Source organism: Capra hircus, chromosome 22 (genome assembly GCF_001704415.2).
Source record: "Capra hircus breed San Clemente chromosome 22, ASM170441v1, whole genome shotgun sequence".
Classification (NCBI taxonomy): Eukaryota; Metazoa; Chordata; class Mammalia; order Artiodactyla; family Bovidae; genus Capra; species Capra hircus.
Window position 1 is genome coordinate 43485674 of NC_030829.1, and position 20643 is coordinate 43506316.

Here is a 20643-nt window from a genome sequence, read left to right on the forward strand (position 1 = left end):
TGCAACTGTTATTACCTCAGTCAGTTTTAGAAAATATTTATCACCTGCTTCATGCTCCATTGTCCTCCTCTTCTCCTCCCCAACCCAGCCCCAGGCAACCACCTGTCTGCTTTCTGTCTCAATGGATTTACCTCTTCTGGATATTTCATGTTAGTGGAAGTAGTGTTTTTGAGGTTCATTTTAACTTGAAAGAACCAGTATGATATAATAATGTTCAAGAGTTTTAGCTCCAGATTCAGACTTCTTAGGTTCTTCTTACTCTACCATTTAGCAGATTTATTTCTTCGGATGATTACATAATTTTTCTGTGCCTCGGATTCCTCCTTACGAACAGGACTAACAATGGGAACTTACCTGAGAAGCATGAAGACCAGATGAGTTAATGTATCTAAAATGTTCATGACAGTGCCTACCACAGAGGGAGCACTCACTGAAATTGGCGCTCGATTCGTGTATTGAAAGCTGGGGGTGGGTGGAACCACTTCTGAAGCAGACACAATAATGACAAAGTTTTGACCTGGAATTCTGTTTGATTTCGCTCCTAACAACTTAGTTGTTTGGAAAAGGATTTTGGAGGAAGGCTACAGGAACTTTCTTGGTGTAAAGAATGTTGGATTATTCGTTCTGTTTTCGAGGCTAGTAAAGATTATGTTAGATTAACTAAAATAGAATTTTCCTCAGGCTTTGGGGGTTTGCTGAGCAAATCTGCCATTTCCTTATTACCTGCTACTTTATCAAGGAAAGGGTTTTTGAAGCCATGTAAAGATATATTTTCTTTGGAGAGCTGCCATTTAATCTTAAAATTTGTGTAAATTCTTTCTTCCTTGATTTTAATAAAAAGTAATTACCATTTACTTTTTCCCCTTTTTTTTTTGTTAATAATCAGAAAGCTGTGGCGCACGTTGCATGACTTTTAGGTCTTTTTGTATCTTAATAGATCTTTCGTTTTCTTAGTGAGTATATTGGGTGAGATGCTTGGAATTCAGTAGAATCACAGGTTAGTTGTGGAGCTTTATTATAGAATTCTTGAACATAACTGCCGAAAGTGACTTTTGAGATCATGTTAGCATGCCTCTTACTTTTGTTGACAAGTCACTCAGGCTAAGTAACCTGTAGAAGGCTAATTATTGATGGACCTGGGACTAGCTCCCATTGATCGTGACTCCTTTTTTCTCAGATTGTAACTTTTCCTTCATGTTCAGTCATACTTAACCATCATTCATATGTAATCATATTTCTTACATAGGGGTTACATAGGGGTTCACTCTATTATTAAAAATAGGCAAACTGGATGGGTCATACTAACAAGGTAGATTTATTTTTGATGAGGTTGTAGGGTATCAGGATTGCTCCACCCTCCACAGTTATCATTTTCTGAAAGGCAAATATAAACAACCTAGTTGCCCATCTGTAATGCCTCTTTTCTTGCCCCATCAATAGTGAAGTCAGGATAGAGAACAAAGGTCTGCCCAGGTAAGGAGCTGATATTCCTTTAGTAACCTTTTGTGTGTGAAAGGACAGACTTCTGAAATATGAAATGGAAACCATTTACCTCAGTTCACAAAGACATTGGCTAAAGCCTTTGTGGTTAAAGCCTTTGTGACCTGGTGATCTAGCTTCTTGGCCAATTCTGTACAACTTGCAGGTACAGCTGGTCACTGGAAAATTCTTACAGCATGCCCATGATTTGGAATGGAGCTGGGTGGGTAGGGATGAAGGCCTGTGGGAACTTAATTACTTTCTTTCCAAAAAGCTCAGCATCCCTTCAGAACCTGTACTTCTCTTTCTTAAAATCTACTGCATTTTCTCTGCTACATCTTGCTAAGTGTCTTGGAGAAATTGGTGTGTACTTCTCAGTGGATCTTTCTGTCTTCTAAAGAGAAAAACTGAACCATCTGTGTATAAATCGGTTGGACCAAAACAATGCTAGGAGTATTTTCCATTATTTCTGGTCTCATGTGTTTTTCTTATTTTAAACCGTCAGCTGTAACAAGTAAAAAAAAAAACTGAATTGACTCACTCTCCAATCCTCTTTGTTTCTTCCCTTCTCCACCAAAGAAATACTAGTTTCTTTAATTGGATGTAGGTATATAAATTGAGTTGTTTTTAAAAAAACTTAAAGATAATATCAAGTTGGGCTTCCCTGATAGCTCAGTTGGTAAAGAATCTGCCTGCAATGCAGAGACCCTGGTTCGATTCCTGGGTTGGGAAGATCTGCTGGAGAAGGGATAGGCTACCCACTCCAGTATTCTTGAGCTTTCCTTGTAGCTCAGCTGGTAAAGAATCTGCTTTGCAATGCAGTAGACGTGGGTTCAATCCCTGGGTTGGGAAGATCCCTTGGAGAAGGAAAGGCTATCCACTCTAGTATTCTGGCCTGGAGAATTCCAAGTCCATGGGGTTGAAAAGAGTCGGACATGACTGAGCAGCTTTCACTTTCCCTTCTTTTTTGAGAACTTCATGTGCTAAAGAAATAGAAGTACTTCTGTGTGTAATACTAATACACTAATAATAGAAGTACTTCTGTGTGTAATACTAATATAAGAAGCTCTTGAGCACATTCTGTATTTAATCTTATTAGTTCTAAGTACAGTAATTAGGAAGAATGTGAGTGACAAACTGCTTCTTGTGTCTTTTACTCTTTAGAGCATTTACAGTTTTTTGTAATTATTGCCTGACAAGGTAATGTTTTAAGAGGTTTGCTAAAATGATTAAAGTTTTAAAGCTTTATTTATAATTGAAATGATTAAAATGGGAAGTCTGTTACCTGAACTCTTCCTGAGTCTGCTATATCTTTTTTTTTTTTTAATTCTCATTGTGAAATATAAAACTCACACAAGGTCAAGAAATAGAACTTTGCCAATACCACAGAAGTTGTCTCATGTCCCTTCCCAAACACTATTTCCTTCCCCCTCTCCTAAGGTAACCACTATCCTTGATTCTTTTTTTCTTTTTATTAAAACATTGTAATGTAATTTTAATAATTTATACTCCATTTACAGTTATTGCAAAATATTGACTGTATTCCCTTTAATGTACAATAATCATTGTAGGCTCTCTCACATCCAGCAGTTTTTACCCCCCACCTTCCCAGTCCCTCTATTCCCCCCAGCGCCCACTGGTAACCAACCTTTAGTTCTCTGTATCTGCAAGTCTGCTTTATTTTGTTAGTTTTGGTTACAGTTTGTTTTATTTTTTTCCCTTCTACATAGAAGTGATATCATACAGTGTATGTCTTTCTCTATCTGACTTATTTCACTTATCAGAAAGCCCTCCAGGTCCATCCATGTTGCTGCAAATGGAAGAAGTTCATTCTTTTTCTCCAGCTAATATTCTGGGGTGTGTGTGTGTGTGTGTGTGTGTGTGTGTGTGTGTGTGTGTGTGTAAAACACATCATCTTTATCTGCTCGTCTGTTGATGGACACTTAGGTTGCTTCCATACCTTGCAGTTGTAAATAATGCTGCTGTGAACACTGGGATGCATGTAGCTTTGCAGATCACCCTGGTGGCTCAGCTGGTAAAGAATCTGCCTGCAGTTCGGGAGACCTGGGTTCCATCCCCGGGTTGGGAAGATCCCCTGCAAAAGGGAAAGGCCACCCACTCCAGTATTCTGGCCTGGAGAATCCCATGAATTGGACAGTCCATGGGGTCGCAAAGAGTCGGACACGACTGAGTGACTTTCACTTTCACATACTGATTCTTACAGTATTAAGTTTCTTGCTTTTCCTTATAGTTTTATCATCCAGCGTACATTCCTAAACACTAGTTTGCCTGCTTTAAAAAAAAAACAAAAACATATAAATGGATTTGAACAATTTGTGTTCTTTTGTGTTTAATTTCTTTTGCCCATTATTATGTTTGTGAATCAACGTTACACGCACACAGTTTTCAAAAAGTTTTAATTACATGGAGAAAATGGAATAGGAAAAACAGTAGAGGGATATAAGATGTTTGTTGTACCAATGACTTTTCCTCTAACTAGAAAAGATGGCTTTGAGCAAGTCACCGAAACTATTAGGGTCTCCTTTTTCTTCTCTAAAACATGAAAAAATGGGTTTCAATAATTGATAGGACCTCTTTAGCGCTAAAATATAGTGAAACTGGATAACTAATGTTATACTGTGCGGTCCTTAATTTCTTTCATTTTTGTTTTCATTAGGTTGTCTTGGAGATACCCAGTTTTGTTTTAGATTTCGACAGTCTTCTGGGAGGAGGGTGTCACTGCATTGTCTCCTGGATCAATTTGACAAAGATTTACCAGTTTACTTAAAGGTTGGAAAAGTAGTAATAGAATAATGTCCATGTGAGAGGAAACTCTAGAACCGAGTTACCTCTTAACAGCATTCAGAAAAACTGCTTTTGTTTTCTTACCGTATTATACTGCTGGATTTCCTAAGTGAGTCTGATTCACTAGGATTCAGTACGTGAGTGAAAGAGACTTTTAAAAGTTATTGTTCTTAAAGCATATTACAACGCCTTTGTGAATAATAGAAATTAGAATGTTGAGGAAATTTTCTTTCACTTGTTAATGAAAGAAATGGTAATTTTCTTTCATTTGTTAATAGCTCTTTGTTTGGATGTGGAAGCAGGGTGAATATCACCCAGAGTTAAAGATTCCCTGTGATAATCCCTACCGGCTTTACGGTACAATTACAGTTGTCTCTTTGATATTTAAATGAGCTTGGGTTTACAGTTATTGTCTGCTAAAAACAATATTAATAATTCAGATGATTCCAGAGTGTAGAATTTCTGTTTGGTACAGTAGTTCACACTTTTTAACTGCATGAAGAATCATTCCATCTGGATGTCCTACTAGCACAGCCAATAAGAACTTGACATCTTTTCCCTCAAATAAGTATTTACAGCTTACCTTCCGTGTTCTACCAATGAGCCTAATCTTCCAGTGAATAAAACCTTTAAAAAAAAGTCTTTAAAATCCTTTAAAATGTCTCTTATAGCCATCTCATCCTTTCCATGACCTTGGCTATCACTACTAACCTATTCTTTGAGCTGCTGATAGCTTGTTTGTGTTCTTGGCATTGTATCAATAAGCATATATTATCTTACTAATTCTTTACCTCCGAGATTCCCAGGTGGCTCAGAGGTAAAGAATCCACCTGCTAGTGCAGGAGATGGAAGTTTGATCCCCAGGTCAGGAACATCTCCTAGGTAAGGAAATGGCAACCCACTCCAGTATTTTTGCTGGGACAATCCCATGTACTGAGGAGCAGAGGGTGCTGGGGTCCGTGGGGTCACAGAGTCAGAAGCGACTAAGCACACACATCTTATTAACCCTCCCCATATTGTTCTGAGAGAATTCCTTTTGCAAACTTGAGGGCTACTGAGGATTACAAAATTCGCCCAAAGACACCCATCTCCTATCTTTTTCAGTGCAATATATTTTATATAGTGTTCCTAGCTAAAGTGTACATAATATATTACATAAATCTAAAATGATTACCTATTGCTTAATGAATAAAGAGCTAATGATAGTACTGTTTCCTGGTTCTCACTTTTTAGGCCTTCCAAGATAAAACTTTACCTTTTGAATTTCTAGCTTAATCTTCTTTCTATACATGTGTCATAGTTTAGCTAAATTGAACTATAGCTTTTCCCTGAGGGAGCTTGTATTTTTTTGTCTCTGCATGGTTTTGCTCAAACTCTTGACCCTCTAAACCTGAAATGTCTTTGTTTAAGTCATATCTATTCTTCAATACCTAATTCAAAAACATCTGGGACTTGCCTGGTGGTCCAGTGGCTGAGACTCCAGGCTCCCAATGAAGGGGGCCAGGGTTCAGTCCCTGGTCAGGGAACTAGATCCCATGTGCCACAACTAAAACCCAGTGCAGCCAAATCATAAATAAATAAAATTATTTAAAAAAAATCTGCCTCTGTGAAATCTTTACTGGTCACCATAGACAGGTAATCTCTTCCCCCTTGGCAGAGGGGAAAAAATACTACTTTGTGCTTTTTCCATGGTACCTGCCCTCCTTTTACATTAATAGTCATTTTTGTACTTTTCTTCTCTCTCTTAGTTTGTGATCTTCTTAAGGAACTATGTCTTATGCATCATTTTATCTTCTCTAACACAATGCGTTATTCAAAGTAGGTGGTCAATAAATATTTGTTTAAAGAATAACAAGGAACTGGGCCAGAGTTTATTCCATTAGGATGTAAAAAATTTGCAAGTATTTTTGGAATGTAATTGCCTTTCAAATTGTATGTTGATAAACTTTCCAGTGTTTCATTATTATTGGGTGAAAAATATAACAGTGTATGTAAGATTCAGAGTAGCATTTAACTCCTTTTAATTTGTCTCTTGAAATTTTGTATTAGAATACCTCAAAAATTGTAGGCAGATTTTTAAAACATTAAGCGTACCATTGGAGAAAACAGAATTTGATTATTTTCAACTTCTGTTAATGACCACAGATATAAGTAAAGAATATAAACATTAAGTTATAGAAGGTACATCTGTATGTTAGCTTTGTACATTAAGCTATAATTATTTCATCTTTGGGCAAGTTAGCAGGTTTCTATCTGGCAGTTATTATGATTGTTGTTTACATTGGTGGAAAAGTATAACTAGCTTTTTGTGTATACTTCATATCTCAGTTTGAGTTTATAAAGGAACTTGCCATTAATAGTAAAGAGTTGATATATATGTATGTTTTTAATTTGTCACTTCTTTCATAGAAAGATCCTGCCTATTTTTATGGATATGTGTATTTTCGACAAGTTCGGGATAAAACTCTAAAAAGAGGCTATTTTCAGAAGGTAATTTTCATATACATTAGTGGAAACATTTTTACATCCTGGTTAGAAGAATAGAAATTATTAGAATGAACAGTCTTTAAAGTTTCATATTTCATCTTTAAACATACTGGAATTTATATTTTATCTTTTTTTTTTTAGATTGTAGACATCTGCCCTTAAATTTTTAACTGCTATTGAATTTTGCCTTTCTGCTATCTATGTCCTAGATTCCTGACAGTAAGTTACAGTTACTGTATGAAACTTCCAAAACTCAGAAGAATCTGTTTAATTTTCACATTTTAGAGTAAGGGAAAGAATGAACAGATTGTGATATAGTTACAACGAATAAAAATCTGTAGTATGTTTTTTCAAAGAGCCACTAAATATACTTGACCAACCTCTTAGGCATTACTGCTCCCACTCTAAATGTATAATTTTTTTGTTTCTAAATATATAAATATATATATATATATATATATAAATATCAGTTAGTTCCAGTTTGATACCAGCTAACAGGGAGGGACACACTGTTACCTACTGTAACTAGAACATGCCCTGGCCATGTATTGATGCTTGGTGGAAAGGTGAAAAGTAATTATCAAGAAAAACAGATTTTTTAAAAAATCAGCATAATCTATATCTGAAGTGATCACAGACTATAAAGTGACAATTTTTAAGAATGTGGCTAAAGCCATTGAACCCTAAAATATAACAGTCATAGGTTTTAGTTTGAAAAAGCATCATCATTTGCATTTTCTTTATTAGGAAGAGTTTATCTGGCTAATTCCTAATATGCTTTGCTGACAAAAATAGTAGCTAGGCTTTGAAATTATCCATAGTACTGATTTGTTTATAGGAAATTCTTTTTCCTGGAGAGCAGGAAAATCTGTGACTATGTCTTTATGCTCTTAAAATTTAGTAATGAGGTTAAACTTCAGTGTTCTGCCATTCTAGTTTTATATTCCTTTTAACTACTGTCAAAGCCTTTTTATTTTAAAATCCACACTTTTTGCTGAATTTGGCTTGTTAGTAATTGATTACATAAGAAATGACAAACTTAAATTATAGTCATAAGGAAATTAAACACTGTTGTTGTTTTCTTCCCTTGCAGTCCTTGGTTTTAATCAGCAAGCTACCTTATATTCATTTTTTTCACACTGTGCTCAAGCAGATAGCACCAGAATATTTTGAGAAGAATGAACCTTATTTGGAAGCAGGTAAATTAAACATTGTATGAGTTACGTTCCTCTATAAAGGAGTTTTAAAATTTTTACTGGAAATGAGTGAATTTTGAGGGCTATCTGATGGAGAGATGTCAAACTATGCTTCTGGCATATTTACCTACAAACAACACAGACCCTATCTTTTATTATCTCCTTTTGAAATACAGATGATGCTTATTTTTTAGATAATAATAAACAAATATTGAGTTGCCAGTTCTGATACTTAGAGTACTATTAAACAGAAATCCTATGTCACTTGATACAGAAAGAAGACTTCTGCTAGCTTGTGTGCTTTTGTAGCTGATTTTAGTAGTAATAAATAAGAAAACTTCTTTTAAAACCTATTCGTTTCAAAGCATGTGTTAGCCAATTTCTATCCTAGAACATTGGTGTGTATCTTGTGAAATATATTATTTCAGTCCTTTTGCCATTTATCTTCCATCCTTCCCAGTGGTTTTTTTTTTTGCCATATAGAAAGCAAAAAGTGGAGTTCTAATTTCTAATGTTCCATTTTTTATATTTTAGTATTTCCACTTATACTAAAGAAGTATTTTACTCTATTTTCAGCTTGTAATGATGTTGATCGATGGCCTGCACCAGTGCCAGGGAAAACGTTATACCTGCCTATTATGGGGATAGTAATGAAGGTAATGATAGCTTGTATTTCATTTGTCTCTTTTTTTCAAGAACTATAGGAAGTTCACACATGCATTTTGGTTTTCACCTTCCTAATAACATTCAGTCCTGTGGCTGCTTTCACTTCTTTGTCATTGATGTAAGGAATTACAGAGATACCACAATTTATCCTGCTGCACAAAACTATTTGTCATGCAACTCCACAGGTCACCAGTCCTGTTTTCATCCTGTAGAGTGTGAGGATGGTGGTGTTATTCTTAAATAATACTTGTGAATGTGAATGCCACCTCCTAGAATTGTACAGCTTCATGGTCCTCCAGAGATGGATGGTATTGCAGAGCACGTGTAGAATTAATTGAGTATGAGTTAGTAAAATTTAAAAGAAATCAGGAAAGCCATTGATGGTCAGTCTTATGAAATCTTTTTAATGTGTAATTTCAGGCTAACATGTCCGTCTGGGTATTGTTCTCTATTAAGCTGTGTGGTTTTTGTTTTTAATATAATGAGTTAACATTTTGTTCTCAGGGTTTGCGTGAATGTGCTCTAAGTGCTTTTGCCGTTCATTTTCAAGTTGGGTGATGTTTTCTCTTCAGATGTCCTCGTTTCTGTTCTGTTTTTTTCCCCCTCCTAAATAATCAAAAGTTGCTCTGGGTTGAGAGTTCTCATGGTTCCCTGTGAGATATATCCTGTAGTTTGGCAAGCTTGAGAGGGTGTGTTTGGGTGTGTGTGTATTAAGGAAGCAAAGACTGGAACAATAAGCAGGAAGCGGTATGTAGTTGATGTCCTTTTCTGTTTTTCAGCACATTTGCTTCTCAGTGGGTTGGTGATTTCTGTGTGTGTGGGAATATGGAGACCTTGGTTCACTTACCTTCTGCTGTGACTGAAAATAAATACAGCTTTTATTTTGAATCTGACAAAAGTGTTTTGTTTTCATGGCTTTTTAGGCATTGCTGAGTATACCTTTCAGCTTCAGGATAGACTGAGTGCTCTGATCCCTCCTTGTAGTGGCACTCACAAATTACTGTATAAAAAAAAGGTCATTCTTTTGTAGTCAGAGTTATTTTCTTCTCTTTCAGGTCCGGATTCCCACATGTCACGACAAGCCTGGGACAACTCAAATAGTGCAGTTAACTCAGCAGGTAGTATGGTACTGTGGTAGAATAATCCAGCATATATAGTCTCTTTAGCAGAAATTTTCAACTAGCGGATTTAGAATTTCTTAGATTTATGTTACATTTCTGAATATCACTGAAATATCCCATTAAATAATTTTTAATGAATTGATAATAAACATCCTAATGTTGCTCTGATTTTTTTTGTTGTTGTTCTTTCTCTGGTAGACACTGGAGAACTCAGAATTTATACTATAATTGGGAGGAAAAGGAAAAAGCTATCTTTTGAAAAAGATTAAACAAGGTTTGATTCTAACAAAACCTCTAATCTTAGAAGAATGGTCAACAGACTTCTGTTTTGGGGAAACTTAATCAAAAGGATTCTGTAGTTATGATTGCCTTTCATTTCCCCCACAGTTACATTTGTTTGTGGGTGGGGATGAATTTTTCATTTGAAATTATTTAACTGGTGTATTAGCACTCCCTTGTTCTTTGAATTAAAAGAAAATGGAGTACAATAGGAAGACTAATTTTGCCTGTTGTATATATCAGCTAGTGTTATGGAAGTATTTCATACAGTTGAGAATTAATCTGACATCTGACTACTGGATTAATGCTTTATATGTAGAATCTGTGTCATCCTTGACCTTCGGCTGTGTTAGGGGAGACTGATAACACCCATTCTCTTTGTGGCTGCTTCTGGAGGGAGAGAATCCTAAAAGACAGAGGGCAACATGGCTTACTGATCGTGAGTTAGATTTTAAAAACCAGTTTCTGTAAATTTCAATGACATCTTGTCTATTTGTCTTTTTTATCTCCTAGGGAGATGCTCATATATCTGTTATTTTACCTACTGTTCATGAAGTGGATCTTTTCAGGTAAAGAATAAAAAAAATTTTGTTAACTTCCTTGTCTCATTTGCTATATGATATTGTTATTAATTTCTTTAGAAAATGAATGTTCCTATATCAAATGTGGGAAAAATTGGAAAAAAACAGTCATTATGTTTCCATGTTGTAAATCAATGATTCGTTCCTGACTGCACATCGTTTTCTTTGACTCCTAAGGAAATTTGTATATGGACACAGTATTACATGGTAGAAACAAATGTTTTTTTGTTTGATTGGGTGTGAGAACAGTAAACGATATTTTTTTCCCAGGGATGGCTTTTTGGGGGACTTGCAGATAGATTGGGAGCATAAAGCATGATTCTCCAGAATGGGAATATAAAAGTGGTGCTAAAGAAAGATTTTAGCATTTTAGACATTTAGCTCTGTCATTTCCCTACAAAGTCCTCATTGTAGCAATTAACACTGCAGTTAACTTAATGCGTACCACCGGCGTCTATTAAAGGTTTCGTCTCTTGAATATTTAATACTTATCTCCCTTTCAATAAAAACTACTTTGTATAACAGATATTACTAGTACAACACAGAGCTTTCAGAGAGTGCTTCATCTTATAACTATACTCCCTGTTTGTGCCCTTACTAATAACATATTGAGGGCAGGAGGAGAAGGGGACGACAGAGGATGAGATGGTTGGATGGCATCACCAACTCAATGGACATGGGTTTGGATGGACTCTGGGAGTTGGTGATGGACAGGGAGGCCTGGCGTGCTGTGGTTCATGGGGGTCACAAAGAGTCGGACACGGCTGAGCGACTGAACTGAATAACATATTACTATACTTCAGAGAAAAACTAGTTTGCAACTTTGATGCCTTAAGGGCATCCCACAATTAAAATTAGTTGGTCAGATGTTTTTCATATAGGTCTTTTCCATTTTTCCTTTGCTTATTTTAAAATTATATATATAAATTATTGTTTAAAAATGATATATAATTATATACATTATTTTAAAAATTATAAATTATATATTCCACTTTTCTGTAAGCTCATGATTATTTCAAAAATTTATGTATTTATTTATATAAAATTCATGCATCCATATATAATTTGGAAACACAAATTTACAGGAAAGTGGTAAATACAGTACAGAAAACTTTTTTTTCCTAGAACCAATTTATAGTCAGTTGGAGACCTGATGCCCTGATCTTCCCTTAATACTTTACTGTCTATTTTCTACAAATAAGGACTCAGTGCAGCCATAAACACTGGGAAATTAATAATGATAATACCATCTACTACTGAGATCACATTCAGATGTCGCCAGTTGTCACAATAATATCTCGTTCAGAGTTGTCTGTTGCGTTTAGTTGTTGTGTGTTTTCAGTCTCTCTTAGTCTGGAGCATTTCCTCAGTCTTCCTTTCATGCCCTGACATTCCTGTGGATCACAGGACAGTTATTTTACAGGAAATCCCTCCGCTTAGGCTTGTCTGGGGTTTACCTGTGATTAGATGCAGGCTCTCTGTCTTTGGTCAGTAGATAACCAATGCTTGCCTTCTTACTGATAATGCTCACTTTGATCATTTCGTTAGTTTGGCATTCCCCAGCCTTCTCCATCGATGTTATTCTTTTCCCTTTTGTATTGTTTTTATTTTTGTGGGTTTTTTTTTTTTTTTTTGCTCTTCCTTCACATATCTTTTCTTGCCTTTGAGTAGTTAAAATTAACTTTCCCTAACTTCCAGTTCACAAATTTGTTTTGTATTTTTATACTTAAAGTGTGTTTCTTTTTTCTTTCTTGTGTGTATATGTTTTCAACTAGGTAGATCAGTTGTGATTTTTTATAAATAGATAAGTAATTTTCCTCTAATCTACTAGGAAAAATTTTAACCCAGCTAGGAGGAAACTGCTATATTAGTAAAAGTTACTAGATGTAACTTAGGCTAGCTAATGTACCAGGGTTGTGTTCCTATACGCTTCTAATTCCAGGGCTGCTGTAAAAATGTGCAGCATTCTGTAGGGAGAGGATCTTCCTAGGAAATCATTCTGTTGTTTGGCATTAGAACCCCACTCCATTGTGATTTCTTTTCATCCATCCTTTAATGATGAAAGCATTGACATTGAAATTAAGTACATCTAGTAAACATCCTTTAGAGAATTAATTTTTTCTTGTTTCCTTCAATATACTTAAGAAATTCAAATGTAACAAAACAATATTGATAAACTAGATGTACCGTATGGTATAGTAATTTAATAATTATCTTGTATGCTTTTATTGTTAGCCATTCTGTGTGTCAGTATATTACATTTAATTTTGTAAAAATTGGAATAAAATCACTATATATTTTATGTGGATAAAAGGAACTTATATCTCTATGCATCACCATATTCTGTGTAAATGGATTTGTATATCAGTTCAAGGTATACATAGCTATAAGAATTGTATCAATATGAAGTTTTTAGAATCACTATATAGGAACTTAAACCCTGGATGGATAAGTAAGACTGTCTCTTCTGTGTAAACACCTTCCAGGTGTTTCTGCCCAGTTTTCCTTCATAGTCAGATGCTTTGGGAGCTGGTGCTGCTGGGTGAGCCCCTCGTGGTCATGGCACCGTCACCATCAGAGTCTTCAGAGACTGTATTGGCACTTGTTAAGTGAGTATATTTGGTTCCTGGTGGTGATAATTACAACACTTTACCATCTGTGATTGTTTGCACACTCATTGCATTGATCTACACAATAACCCTGTGAGAAGGTAGTACTCATTATAGCACCATTTATTGATGAGAAAATTAATTCAGGCTCCGTTAGGGCTGGAACCATGTTTTGTTTTGTTTTGTTTCTGAATAATAGGCATGCTCTTATGCTCACATAAAGTTGGCACCTGATAGATATCAGTAGTGCGAACGGTCAGTGTCTAGTAAAAGGCATCTAGTTAGTGAATGACAGAGTCAGAATTTCACCCCAACTTCTCTTAAATCCAATGTGTTTTCTGTATTTTAGCCACTCGGTAATTACATATCGCCATTGTCCTGAAACAAGCTTACCGTTTATTGAAACAGATAAGTGATTGCAGTGGGATAAACTCTGTACAGAGGTTTTATAGTTATTGTGTAGCACCTTTGATTTCTGTCCTTTGGTTTACATGTGTTTCTTGCTCCACAGCTGTATTTCTCCATTAAAGTACTTCAGTGATTTTCGACCTTATTTCACTATTCATGATAGTGAATTCAAAGAATATACTACTCGTACTCAAGCCCCGTGAGTAAACAAAATAACTTTTATTGACCAAATATTAACCTTTATACCCAAAGCATCTAGAATTATTTTTGGTAATAATTTAAAAGTTTAAAATTTGAACTTATTGCGAGATTGATTTTGTAAAGGTACTTTTGAGGAGCAGCTGGTGATAATTTCACATTTCAAGAGTCAGTGTCTTATTTTCTGTAAATGATCTGCTTTCCTGGTGGAAGCCATAATTGTTATTAATAGCTAGCTACCCAACTGTACTTTTAGTTCTATCTTTGTTGTTTACTTCATGACCTCTTACAGTATCAGTTATCTTTTCTTGCTCTGTAACTTCCTTTTCCTTCCCCGTCCACATTGAATCATCATACAAACATATAAAAATTCTTCTCAGCCTATAAAAGGGGAAAAAAAAATCTTGCCTTTCCCTCTTAGCTCTTGCTCTATTGCTCACCTTTTTTTCATAGCCTAGTTTCTAGAATAACAATAAAAATTTCCATTTACTGTCTCCACTTCTTGGTTTCCTAGCTGCTTCTCAGTTCATTGCAAGTTGATTTCTTCGTCTCTGCTGAAGTTGGTTTTGCTGAAGTTAAGAAGACCCTTCTCACTGCCTTGAACCTGTGGACACATTATTGCCCTGTTTTTTCCTGCCTTCCCTTTTCTCATGACATTCAATCCATTGACCTTGAAAACACTTTAATCTTTGATGCCGTCTCACCTGACTGTCTGGTGGTGCTTCTCTTCCTGTGCCAACCCCTTAAATGTTGGTGTTCTCCAGTATTGTGTTCTGGGTTCTGATTTCAGACCAATAATGCTTTCTGAACAATCTTATCTGTACCCAAAGTCTCTGTTAACACCTACATAATGATGACTGAAATTTATCTTCCTAGTTCAAATCTTTGCAAGGTCTCGACCTCTATACAAGTTTTTGTTTTTGTTGTTTTTTACTGTGTTGCCACCTGGATATCTTAATGTACCCAAAACTAAATATGTTCAAACTGAGTTCTTTTTTGTCTCCTCATTTTCACCCGTAGTTCCATGCCTCTTCCTATTTTCAGGAATGGTACTTCTTTTTACTTAGCTGTCATAAATTTCTCCTTTTTAATATGCTCTACATAAAGTTTACCCAAATTCTGCCAGTTCAACATCCTAAAATATCTCTCATAAATTTGTTATCTTTTTCCAAAGCTCTTTTCCTACTCTTACTATTTCTAGCCTTTTTCATATCTGCTGTTTCTTTTCCCCAAACTTCTTCCCCTTTTTGTAGAGCATCTTCCAAATCCCCCACCCAAGTGATCTTTCTAATAAGTACATTTTTATTTATGTAACATTCCTCTACTTGGTTCTCTAGTAGCTTCTGTTTGCCTACAAGATAACATCTAAATTTCCTAGCATATAAAGTTGGTACTTGGTGATCTGGCTAGCATCTGCCCATCTGCTTTCATTTCATACTGTTCATGCTTCCAGCTTTTTGCTTTAAGAATGCTGAACTATATGTAGTTTTACAGGTAGACCATGATCTCACTTCATGTCTTTGCACATACTATTCATTCTCATGTATCACTTTTTTTTCTTTTATACCCTTGACAAAAAATTCCTGTCATAACTTATATACTATTATATGTCAACTATACTTCAAAACAAAACTCCTATTCATCTTTCATATCTCTGTGCACATGTCATTGTTTTAGTGACTCTGTCCTTTAATCCCCTGGCAGACATAGTTTCTCCTTTGTAATCCTTGTACATTTTATATCACCTTCACTGTATTCTAATTTCTGGTATTACAATTGGGTATGTATACCCTTTTTCCTGTGTGGTTTAAGAAAGACCGTGTCTTTTCATCTTTATATTCCTCATGCCAAAAATAGTGCCTGGCATGTAGTTGATACATAGTACCAGTGAAGGAAAGGGTAATCTATTGTTCACTCAAAATAAATTGTAAACTGATGGAACATGTGTTTTTTGGTGACTCTGGTTTTGTTCTGTTTTATGTAGGCCCTCAGTCATATTAGGAGTAACCAACCCTTTTTTTGCAAAAACACTCCAGCACTGGCCACACATTATTCGAATAGGAGACCTTAAACCTGCAGGTAAAGTTCTTGGTGTTCTTGTTTCAGTGTGTAACGTGGATGAGCAGGTTTATTTCTTCCTGTTTGTTTTCATTGCTTGGTTACTTTCTAGTTATGTTGATGGCAAACTTCTTTGAGGCAACTGGAATAAAAGCCTTTGGAGGAGAGCATGACTTCCAATTAAAATATACAGGTTCTTAAATGTGTAAGCCATCATGTCCTCCTACCAAAAATGCACCTACAGTGTTACATGAATTAATTATAACAAAATGAAACCTCAAAAATTTGAGCTACTTTATTTATATATATATATATGTATATATATATATAGGCCCAATTAAATAAGATTTTCCCAACACTGCTTGAATAAAACCTTAAAGAAAGTTCAGGTTACTCAGTTTAACACAAAATTCTCAACTAGGAATTGAAAATAAGAATTATACATTTTTGTGGTACTGATACTGATTAAAGAAGTGGCCACAGGTTGTGCTTTCATTGAAAAAAAAAAAGACGTAGTACCTCTCTGTGGGCTTCGCTTGTAGCTCCGTCAGTAAAGAATCTGCCTGCAATGCAGGAGACGGGGATTCGATTCCTGGGTTGGGAAGATCCCCTGGTGAAGGCAATGGCAACCCGCTCTAGCATTCTTGCCTGGAGAATCCCATGGACAGAGGAGCCTGGCAGGTTACAGTCCACGGGGTAGCAAGGGTCGGACACGAATGAGCGGCTAAACCACCACCACCTTTCCATGGTACCTTTCCATTCGTGTTTAATGAATGTTTATTAAATGAGTAAACAAATTCTAACCACTGGCAATTTTGTTAACCTAAATGACAGTTTAGTGGTACCTCTGACATTTTCTCACTGGACATTCTTGAATTTTCTATGCAAATAGTGAAGATGTGAGCTATCCAAAATGTTCTTTTTAATGATTTTATGATATGTTACTTATAAAGACTTTTCTTTTGGTATTCATGGGTATTATATTTAAAACAGTATTTAAATTATTTTATAAAATATCCTTCCTGGAGTATAAATAAATCTGATAAATGTATTAGAGTCAGGAAATAACATTTTAAATCCTGTTATTTACAAATATTAGACTCAATCTTAGACTGAAATCCTTAGAAGCCTTAAGAAATAGGGGAAAGGGCAAAGGACTTTCCCTTGACAGTCAGATCTGTGTGACCTTAGGCAGAACAGCCCTTTAAGCCTTGGATTCTTTGTCTGCTGGGAGAATTAAACACAGTACTTGACTCAAGGCACTCTGGAAATGTCAGTGTCTTGATCTTTTGACATTTCATTAGTGTTCTGCCTGATGATTCAGAGCACAGCAGTAGCCAGAGTCTTAGCTGGGAGAAGATACGGAAAGTTGGTTTTTATCATAATTTAATCTTGATATTTACTTTCTTATTTGAGTCCTGTTAATCTAGACCATTTGATTAATTGTAACATAGTAGACTACTGTTTATTGTCCTTTTTCAATGAGAAAAGGCTATCTGTTGGGGATGTAAGTATTATTATTATATATATTAGTATATTATATATATATTAGTATATTATATATATATTAGTATATTATATATATTAGTATTAGATGTAAGAAGCTTTTGCAAAGATCATTGGTAAAGTGGCATGAACTGATGAGCCTGCTTAACTTTTTAAGAAAATGCCAAATTGTTTTCCACGGTGGCCCACCATTTTACATTCTTAACCAACAGTGTATGAGGGTTCCTGTCTCTTCATGTCACATCCCTGCCAACATTTGATATTATCTCTTCCTTGTTTTTTTCTAGTGGGTTTGAAATGCTGACTTTAATTTGCTTTTTCCTAGTGACTACTGATGTTGAGTATCTTTCCATCTACTTATTAGTCATCTGTGTATCTTATTTGTGAAATGTTGATTTAAATCTTTTGTCCATTTAAAATTAGATTCTTTGTCTTCTTTAGTTGTAAGAGGTCTTTTGTATTGTGGACACAGGTTTTTCTCAGATACGCGATTTGCAGATGTTTTCTCACAGAATTTGACTTCTTGTTTTGTTTTCTCAGTGATGTCTTTGGAAGTGCAAAAGTACTTAATCTTGATGAAGTCTAGTTTATCAGTTTTCTTTATTTCTTTTATGAATTTACCTTTGATGTTTATCTCAGAACTTGTGCCTGGCCTAAAGTCATAAAGATTTTCTTCTGTGTTTCTTCTAAAAATGTTATTGTGTTAGCGCTTATATTTAGGAACCACTCCAAGTTAATGTTTGTGTATGATGTGGGGTTCAGGGTATAACATCATCTTTTTTTTGCACATTGATATCAAGTTGTCTTAGCATCATTTGTTGGAAAGACTGTTCGCTGTCCATTGAATTGCACTGATACCTTTTTTTGAAAATTGATTGGCCATAAACATAAGGTTTATTTCTGGGCTCTTGTTTCTGTTTCATTGATCTTATTTTTATACTAGTACGTCTTGATTACTGTAATTTTATAGTAAGGTTTGACATCAGGAGATATAAATCTTCTACCTTTACTGTTCTTTCTCAAAATAGTTTTGTCTCTTCTGGGTCTGTTTTGGCTATTTGCATTTCCATATACATTTTAGGATAACCTTGTGACTCTCTGCCCACTGGGCAGAAAACAAAAAGGTAACTGGAATTTTGATAGGAATATATTTGGTTACACAGGGAATATGTAATCAACTTGGGGGAGAAGTGCCATCTTAAAGATACTGAGTTTTTCAGTCCAGGAACTTAGAATGTCTCTCTGTTGTTTAGATATTCTCTAATTTTTCTCAGCAGCATTTTGTAGTTTTCAATATACAGGTGTAATTATGATGTTAGATGTAGGTTTTTCATAGATGTCCTTCATCAGGTTGAGGAAGTGCCTTTCTGTTCGTACTCTGTTGAGAATGAGTATAATGAATTGGTGTTAAATGTTAAATGCTTTTTCTGTATCTGTGGAGATCATCATGTGGTTTTTGTCCTTTATAATAAAGTATATTGAATTAATTGATTTTTAAATTTGAAACTAACCTTATATTCCTTAAATAAATCCCATTTGGTATATAGTCCTTTATTATTATTATTATTGATACAAAGAAAAGTAAATACGTTTTCCTGTTCTGTGGGTTGTCTTTTCACTCTCTTGATAGTATCCTTTGATGCACAAAACCTTTTGAACTGTGATGAAGTTCAGCTTCTCAATATTTTCCTTCATTGTCTTTGGTTTTGATAACACATTCATGAAAATCCATTTATCTTTTAATTTATGAGTATTGGGTATATTTCTTAGGATATTTTTCCTTTCTGCCCATTGATCTTGAGACCAGGACCACTGTAAATTTCTCCAGAGGTTGTAAAACTTAACAGATCTGCTTGGAATCCCGACTTTGAAAATTCAAGACTATCTAAGTGGATCAGTAAAACTGCAGAAAAAGTATGTTCTGTCCAATTAGCTGGGAAGGCATAGCGAAACTGAGATTTTGCTCTCCTGGGCCCAGAAGCTTGTAGCTTTATCAGAAACATGTATATATATGTGTGTGTGTGTATGTGTGTATGTATGTGTGTATAGTTTTAATCCTGCAGAAGAATCATTCCTCCTGTTATAAAGGGATTACTCCTTATGGATTGTACCTAGTTTTAATTTCACCCAAATCCTATTAAATGAAGAAAAGTAATGCTAGGATAATGGCACTTAACAAGTATTCCTCAAAGAGAAAGTAATTCTACTACTGAATATTGGATCAAATTATAAACTGAATTTCTAACTAGAAATTGGGTTTGATGATCTCATGAAAGGTAAAACATTTCACCTAAATGTAGAAGATTCTTAGGCTAATGTGCAGAGGTGCAATGCATTATTAACAATGTGAAGCCCCTCTTTTATGTGCTTGTACATAACAGACATTGAATAAGTATTTTTTAATTAAACATCTATAATTGTAAGACTTTAGTTCATTTTCTGGCATTCTTGTTTTATTTTCCGGGCGTATTTGACAAATATCATTTAGCCTTTTTTGGCAATAGACAGTGTATATTTACGACTAGTTTTCTGTATGTCTGTTGTGTACTACAGTATAAGGATTATGGTATCTAGGGTTAGAGTTCAGTATACATCTTGCATCTGATGAGGTTCCTTGAATCAGAGGGGAATTGTGGCTAGTGGAACATTCTGCACAGGTGATATTCTTGTCTTTGCCCTTAAATATAAAAGCAACGCTGATATGGATTACTCTATATTTTCATTACTACCTAGAACTTACTGAATGCAAAGAATATGTAAAACCTACTGCCGGATTATTCTCCTCCCTGATATTTGGCTCTTTGTGCACGGGTAGTTTCAGGAAATGATATATAATAAATGGCATCAGTGGATACAAGAATCACAAAGTCCTTTGTGATTTGGAGCAGAAGGAAACAGAAGATAGGTACATAAATATTTATTTCTATAAAGCTCCTCTGACCCCCAAAAGCAAAACCACAAGATAAGACTCAAGATGAGAGACATTCTCGTAAGAATTAGTATGTGGGAATGTGTAGAATAAGTTGATAAAGTAAAAACTGAGCTAAAGAATCAAAACCATTCCAGAAATCTGAATGTTTCTGAACTCTTGTATTCTTTCTCAATCTGTCTCCAAAGTCTCCTGTCTTTATCTCCTCCAGATAGCTTCAGTAGCTGACTTTCTTCTCTTTCCTTGCTGCACATATCTTCAGATTGTGTTTCTACACAGGAGAAATATTCAACAATGCACATTTTATCCTCTGTCTTTACT

At 35.2% G+C, this 20643-nt stretch overlaps 1 protein-coding gene across 1 annotated transcript in view; it reads left to right on the plus strand.

Annotated features, from left to right (window-relative positions):
- DENND6A (DENN domain containing 6A) overlaps nucleotides 1-20643 on the plus strand; it is a 47357-nt gene that overhangs the window by 18641 nt on the left and 8073 nt on the right. Inside the window, exons 4-12 of the mRNA XM_018038362.1 lie at nucleotides 4157-4269; nucleotides 6694-6774; nucleotides 7865-7970; nucleotides 8544-8623; nucleotides 9689-9751; nucleotides 10547-10602; nucleotides 13101-13223; nucleotides 13735-13830; nucleotides 15814-15908. Coding sequence (XP_017893851.1) covers nucleotides 4157-4269; nucleotides 6694-6774; nucleotides 7865-7970; nucleotides 8544-8623; nucleotides 9689-9751; nucleotides 10547-10602; nucleotides 13101-13223; nucleotides 13735-13830; nucleotides 15814-15908 — 813 coding nt within the window. The remainder of the gene's footprint in view (nucleotides 1-4156; nucleotides 4270-6693; nucleotides 6775-7864; nucleotides 7971-8543; nucleotides 8624-9688; nucleotides 9752-10546; nucleotides 10603-13100; nucleotides 13224-13734; nucleotides 13831-15813; nucleotides 15909-20643) is intronic.